The sequence below is a fragment of the Chenopodium quinoa genome, unplaced genomic scaffold (genome assembly GCF_001683475.1).
Source record: "Chenopodium quinoa cultivar QQ74 unplaced genomic scaffold, ASM168347v1, whole genome shotgun sequence".
NCBI lineage: Eukaryota > Viridiplantae > Streptophyta > Magnoliopsida > Caryophyllales > Amaranthaceae > Chenopodium > Chenopodium quinoa.
In genome coordinates this window covers 1,448,765-1,455,980 of record NW_018743033.1, presented here as the reverse complement: position 1 = coordinate 1,455,980, position 7,216 = coordinate 1,448,765, and the positions used below count along the sequence as shown (strand labels likewise).

Sequence of the window (7,216 nt, the reverse complement as noted above, 5' to 3'; positions counted from 1 at the left end):
AAGACAATATTAAATTTTTTAATACAAATTCTTAAACGGACCTGGTTTACACAAATTTATTGTAGATCACTAACATTAGAGATACTATGATTGTTTTATTAATAAATAAATAAAAGGTCACTACATTAAAATAAAGGTTATTATGTTGAAATAAAAGCGATTGTGACATTATAAAAGCTATAAGAGGTTAATTTTTTTGGAGATAAACAGAAATAACATTAAAGGTCACACAAGTTTTAATAAAGGTTACTATGTTAAAAAAATAAGGACACTATGTTAAAATTACGATTACTATATTCCAAATAACATTAATTATGCGTGTATTTAAATCTCAAGTCCACAATAATATTATTGTGGAGCAGGTCCACACAAGAATTTCTGATTTTTTAAAGCATCAACATAACTTATTGCAACGACAAACTCAAGTTCAATAATCTAGGGTTTATCCTAGCTAGTATCGTCAAGACGTCAATTGGTATTCTTAGCAAAATCGATCGTGGCTTTACCATCATGAGCCTTTTTGAAGAAATACTTGACATAATCTGAGTAAAGTATCTCTTTATATTTTGGCTTATCTCCTCCTTCCATTAATTCTTCAAATGGAGCAATTACATCATTTGGCCTTGGATTCACAAAAATTGGTATAGAAACTCTATTCTTTTGTCCATTCGCAATCACACGGTGTTCAACACTCTTGTACTTACCATTGCTAAGTATTTGAAGCGCATCACCAATATTGATTACAAGAGCACCATCGATAGGAGGTACATGAATCCAACTCTCACCATCTAATCCTCGAACATATAGCCCACCGACGTCATCTTGAAGAAGGATAGTTAGGGTTGATACATCTGAATGTCGCCCTACTGCGACCGTTAACTCGGGGTTAGGGCATTTTGGGTAGTAATTAAGATTGATTCTTTTTGTGCCCATCAAAAGCGTTTTTTTCCTCTCATCAATTTCATGGATGTTTAATCCCTTCATAAGGATCTTCAGTAGATTTCTTATTACAAATTCAGAACTCTTCATGTATTCCAATGCTTCAGCCCTACATAAATTTGCAATGAAATTGAAAACTTGAAAATGGTTAAGAAAATAAAAAGTCGCATCTAATAAGACTCATATATGATGTACTCGTAGGATATATTCAATGCTAGATCCCCCAACATTATATGGTTCTAATGATACATATAATAGTGAATTTTTATAAATAATAAAAGTTGATCATAAGAGTAAAAATTTAAAGACTAAAAAAAACATAGAGGGAGTACAACCGTACCGTATATGTTAAATTTTCAATATATAGGAATATTGCGAGCAAAATTAATACTAAAATGTCAAACACATATAATCTATTTTGTTTTTTTTTTTTTTTTATAATTGACAAGTATTGATAATATATATGACCTACTTTCTTTGCATGCACACATTTTTGTGATTTATACTTGAAAATTACGTGGGAACGTTAGATTTTTTGGATTATTCTCCTCAATTCTTCAAGTTATCAACTTTTTATTATTTATATATTTTATTTGTTTCTTTATAGTTGCAACACACACTTTATCATGGTTTTAAGAAAAGTGAACCTCACATGATAAAATACACTTAAAAGTGGGTTAAAAGTTGTTAGGAGTATAATCAAGTGGGACATGAGCTTTAAATAATGGTAATATTACAATTTTCACCATAAAAACCTTCGTTTTATAGTGTTGCAATTATTGTGGCATTTCCATTTTAGAAATTTGTTGCAATTATAAAGAAACGGGGGAAGTATATTATATTGATAATCAAAGTTATAAATAATTTAAGATATACGATGATAGACATCATGACAAATGTAATACAAGAAATGACTTAGCTTAGTACATAAGAATAAAGTATACCTGCATGCAAGTGGCCAACAAGCAAGGGCTTCCTTCTCGGACACAAAAAAGAGGCTAAGGTAATCCTTCCATTCCAACGCCCTTTCAACTTCAGGCACAAAGCTAGTACCATACCTCACATTGTTGGTAGGAGAATTTTCCTTTAGGAACTTGCTCTTCTCTTGAGCAGACAACTCAAAAAACCGATACGTCGCAGCCTTGACATCCTCAAGTACATTAAGAGGCATACCGTGATTGATAAGCTGGAAGAAACCCCATTTCTCCGCAGCATTACAAATTAGGGTTTTCATTGCATGATCGTCTAAATTTGACATGTCGATAATGGGGATCGAATTATTTTCACCATTGTTTGTAAGGATGATTTTGTCTAGATCGAACCTTTCTTCTTCCGGTTGAATGTATTGGTTAGGCAAAGATTTTATGCCCATATCAGCTAGACCCTTAACACCATGTCCTTTATTTAGGACATAATCTTTGGTATTTTCAAGGTATGTAATTGAAGTGGTTGGCATTATTGTTAGCAGGAAAATAATTATCTTAAATCGAGTGGTTAAGGGAAGCTAAGCAAAATCCTTAAGATAATGATAAAGCAAAGGTTATTATACTTGCTTGTATTGTTGTATGTGATGGTGCATGCAACTATATGTACTATGTAGTGAATTAGTCCAAAGACTCCAAATAATAGCATTATTGACTACTGTTGGATTAAATTGATTATTCTCTCATCTTCCACATGTTCGACACATTTTTCTATTACATGTATTTGGACAAAATCGTTGTTTCTTGAAAAATCAACATCTAATCTTTATTTTCATCCAAAAGAATTGTCTTGTAGTATCAAGAAGGAAGAATACAATTATAAAAGTTACTCCCTCTATTACTTTTTGAATTTTACGTTTAGTATGATGTATAGAGACTAATGAATAATTAAAGTTGAGATACTTTTATTTTTTAAAAAAGAAAAATCAATCATAGAATGATACATACCATTTACTTTAAATTTTACTCCATATTATTAATCATTGTAGGAAGAGTACACCATTTACTTTGAATTTTACTATGTACTTTCAATCATTGTACTGCACTATTTACTCTCTCCATCTCTATTTTAACCAATTGTTTCTAAGTTAAATGAAAGTATTATGGTAGTTACTAAAATTGGTAGGTTGCTGAAATTAATAAGGTATTTGATATATACGATTATACATAGTAACATCATATGTTTGGTAAATTTTGTAGAAAAGCTTTTTCTTTAATTAAAAATAAATAATTTGGATAGATAAATACAATTAAGTCAAAGTAACATCTCAAAAGTCATTATTATCACCATAAGTTTCTTTAAAGGTGTTAGCCAAATAATTCTAATTATTTAAGATAAATATTTTATGCACACCCAAGTGCAAGATATACTGAAGGATATTTTTAGCTCATTTAAAATTTAAATCTTAAAATGAGAAGAAAAAAATAAATAAATAAAATAATCAAATGAGTAAAAAACACTACCCTTAGGTGCACCTGGTGTATGTGCACATACATGAGGGTATATTAAAGATGTTGATTTAAGGTGGTATATATTTTCAACACCTTTTTTTATTTTCTTGTTTTCAAAGGTTCTACTACACCTTTCATTCAAGTTGCCTGAAATATGTTGTTAATGATAACCTAATTTTATTAAGTCTAATAATCATCATATGAAACATTATACGAAGTATTATAAGGCTCTGTTCACTTCACCTTAGTTTTGCTAAAGTGAAATTATTTTTATTGAATTGAAATTATTTTTGCTGAACTTAAATTATTTTTACTGGACTGAAATTAATTTTACTAAACTGAAATTATTTTTGCTAAACTGAAATTATTTTTACATATTTTTTGTTATATTTCTTAAAGTTACTAATTTTACTGAACTGGATTTATTTTGACTGAACTGAACTAAAATTATTTTTACAGAATATTATTTTTTTAAAGTGAAGTGAACAGGGCCTAAATATTACATTTGATGTGTACATGAAAAAAAAAAAAAAAAAAAAAAAAAAAAAAAAAAAAAAAAAACTTAAATTAATATGAAGTATGACATTTTATATGATTATAGTCATTATACTTGCTTACACAAAATTTAAAATACACATTGCATGCGTAATTACTAATCAAACAAAGGAAAAGGTCTAAAATGGAACAATGACAAACTTATTTTAAAATGTCTAGAGATGAAAATGACGAAGAAACTTCAATTCACTACATTTTTTTAGCAGCCTATCTTGAGAAATTTTAGGGTGTATTATACTACTTGTTGTCTCAATAGTCTTTCTTTTTGATCTTTTGCTCATTCCAATATAATTGCATTCATCAATCTATTTGCAATTAATCCTCTTCTAAACTCAATTGTTTCACGATTTGGAATTTCAATTATTTTACATTCTTCATCTCTTCTTCTGTTCTTCACATATAGAGTAAATAGATAATTGGCAAGATAAAATTTTAAAAATGATTAAAAAAAAAAAAAAAAAAAAAGACCATCTCTAATGGGTCTGAATTCTCTATCCTCCTACTATGTCTCATTCCATGTACCATTCAATATTATTGGTTCATATCATTTTAAGTTTCCCCTTTCATGATTTAATTTTTATAGCAATTATAAGTAATAATCTAGTCCTTATCTCTTTTTCTATTCTGGTATGCAATTATGTTTGATTCATCTCTATTATTGCTTTTAAATTTATTTTTTTTCTTTTGTAATACCTCTGTAGCTCTACAAGAACTCTAATATTTGTGTTTAATTACCTCAATTCATTCTTTCTTATTGCATCCATAAATATCAAAGTACCAAAATTTTAATGTAATGGATATACCATGAGAAGTAATTTTGTTATCTTGTCCTATCTAACTTTACTGAATCGGTGATATAATTTGAGTGTACAGACGTTGCGGCAATTGTTATGTTGAGGGTGAATCTAGTGACTCCATTGAACTTGGTTAAGTATAATATATTGTGAGAGAATGACTTATAAGAAGCGGCCGTTAGAATTTTAAGTAGAAAAATTATGTTAAATTAGTAAAGAAAAAAAATTTAAAAAGTAATGGAGTTGAATTAAATGTAATTGTATACAAGAAAAGAAAGAGAAATAAGTACTTGAATATAAATTATTACGTAAATTCTACTACGCATTTAATTTTATTTGCTATTATCAATTAGGGAATTTTTATTGGTATATCTCTAGAATTGACTTTTCTCTTTGGTACACTATTAACATCTTGCCTTCCCACTGATACATCTCTACTTTATGTTCCTTCCCACCGGTAAACCTTTACGCAAATCGAGACATTAAATGTTTAAAAGGGGTAGTTTAGTCTTTTTCCTTAATTAGTGGGTATAGAGGATTTGAACCCATCTCCAATGGTGAGACTCAACTTTGAGTATTGAAATACAAAATTAGTTTTTTTTTTTTTTCACACTCAATGGTGATACCCAACTCACTTCTCAATTTAGCAACTTATATGATACATAATTTTCCAATGGTGAGAGTGTAAGACTCTCTTAAGTATACCATTGTCACTTTCCATTATGGACCACCATACACAACTTCTTTTTGTTTTTTGTTAGAGATTGTTGTGACAAAAAAATTAAATTATACTCCCTCCGTCCAGAATAATTGGGGTGTTGGACTTTTTTCACTATTCATGTATTAACTTTAATCATAATTTTTTACTAACATAAGAAAAATATATATTTTAATCATAAAATATGTTGTTAGATAGGTATATATATAAAGTTTCATAATATAATTTTATAAATATTTTTCATTAGTATTTAATTATATAAAAATAAAGTCAAACTAGTGCATCGACATGTGTAAAAAGTTGGATGTGTCAGTTATTATGGGATAGATGGAGTAAACCCAAATTATTATAAAATTGATAAGGCCCACATATTTGTCAATTAAGACTTAAAGTTGAGTGTCTAAGTATAAAAACCAACTTATTGGTATTCTTTGCAAAAAATGCCCCCTCTCTCTCAAAAAAACCTTCAATGAGTCTCACCATTGGAAATGGTTTAATTACTCAAAGATTCTTTTTCTCTCATATTCTAGGATAATTTTGAGCAACATGTCACTAAAGTTGGACTAAAGTATAAAGATAATTATATTAGTTATAAGCAACTTACCTAAGATAGACGAACAGATGTGAGTCATGTGACATGTTGCACAGTTGGAAAAATTGATCAAAATTAGCTAGCTCGAAACATACTCGAGTTTAGGCAGAATTTTTGGGCATGAGTGTTTTTGTAAAGTGTTTAGGCAGTACAAGTATAGCGCCATTTTAAGCCTGAACGGTTTGTTAATTTTGTTTTAGCCCAGCCCAAAATTAGTGGGCTTGTACAACCATATTTTGGCCTGAAATGGGTCAAATATTTTGGCAAAACCTGACCATTACTAGATGTGTCAAAATCTGACCCGACCCAAAAAAACCCGATCCAAATTTTGGCTCATATGGATACAATAATTTAGTACTCCGTATGATTTAAGTTTGAAATAGACTCGATTGGACCTCATCAAACTTGACCCGGACACTTAATTTGATACCTCTAACCATGACCGCCTCAAATTATAATTTATTTTTCAAGCACCTTTAGTTATATTTTTAATGATTCAGCAAAGGTTAAATTAGGAATGATTTGGTTTTAAAAAAAAAAAACTTGGAATGATTTGCAGTGTTGAAAAGACACCTAATTAATTTAGTGTAAATGAGTGATATAACTGATTTTTTTCTTTCTCCTCCTCTCGCTCCTCCCTTCCTCTCTTCTAGGGTTTTCTAAATTTTTTGACCGTTTAGGCCGAAAATAGTCTCATTTCTTCAAAAATTAGACTATTTCCGACACTTTTTTCCCTTATTTTCTTTAGTTTTGCAATTTAGATTTCAATAAATCTACACAAGTAGTGTAAATGTTCATCTGTCTCCCTATGATGGAGTGTCTCCCTATGGTGGAGTCGTTAGTTTTTGTTGGTTTAGTTGTTTGTTTTTGTTTGGGTTTTTTTTTTTTTTTTTTTGTGTCTTAGGATTTATTAAAAATGTAATCATCTTTTCCCCTATTATCAGTTCATTGGTAAAGAGTTGTTTGGGATCGCAACGGTTGTCAAATCTTCAAATGCATTCAAATGAATCAGATGAAAATCATCTTTACGGCTACAACAAATCGTTAGACCATCTCTCTGAAAAGACGCTATATTCTAGCGATGTGTGCGAGATATGTACCACAATGCAAGATTTATTCAACGATCGTAACTTTGACGAAGGAAATCCTTGCTTTTGATTAATGAATTGATTTATTTGAAAAA

At 29.4% G+C, this 7,216-nt stretch overlaps 1 protein-coding gene across 1 annotated transcript; it reads right to left on the bottom strand.

Moving 5' to 3' along the window:
- Positions 1–262: 262 nt before the first annotated feature.
- Positions 263–2,485, bottom strand: LOC110730548 (feruloyl CoA ortho-hydroxylase 1-like). The gene is made up of 2 exons (XM_021910357.1): positions 1,884–2,485; positions 263–1,048 (listed from the first exon to the last, which is right to left on the bottom strand). The coding sequence occupies exons 1-2, from the start codon at positions 2,393–2,395 to the stop codon at positions 469–471; spliced, it is 1,092 nt and encodes a 363-aa protein (XP_021766049.1). The 5' UTR covers positions 2,396–2,485; the 3' UTR covers positions 263–468.
- Positions 2,486–7,216: the final 4,731 nt, after the last annotated feature.

Excerpts from the sequence above, each read along its gene's own strand:
- LOC110730548 (XM_021910357.1), bottom strand. The coding sequence starts at position 2,395 with ATGCCAACCACTTCAATTACATACCTTGAAAATACCAAAGATTATGTC. Across the intron at positions 1,049-1,883 it reads TGTTGGCCACTTGCATGCAG|GGCTGAAGCATTGGAATACA; the intron begins GTATACTTTATT and ends AAATTTATGTAG.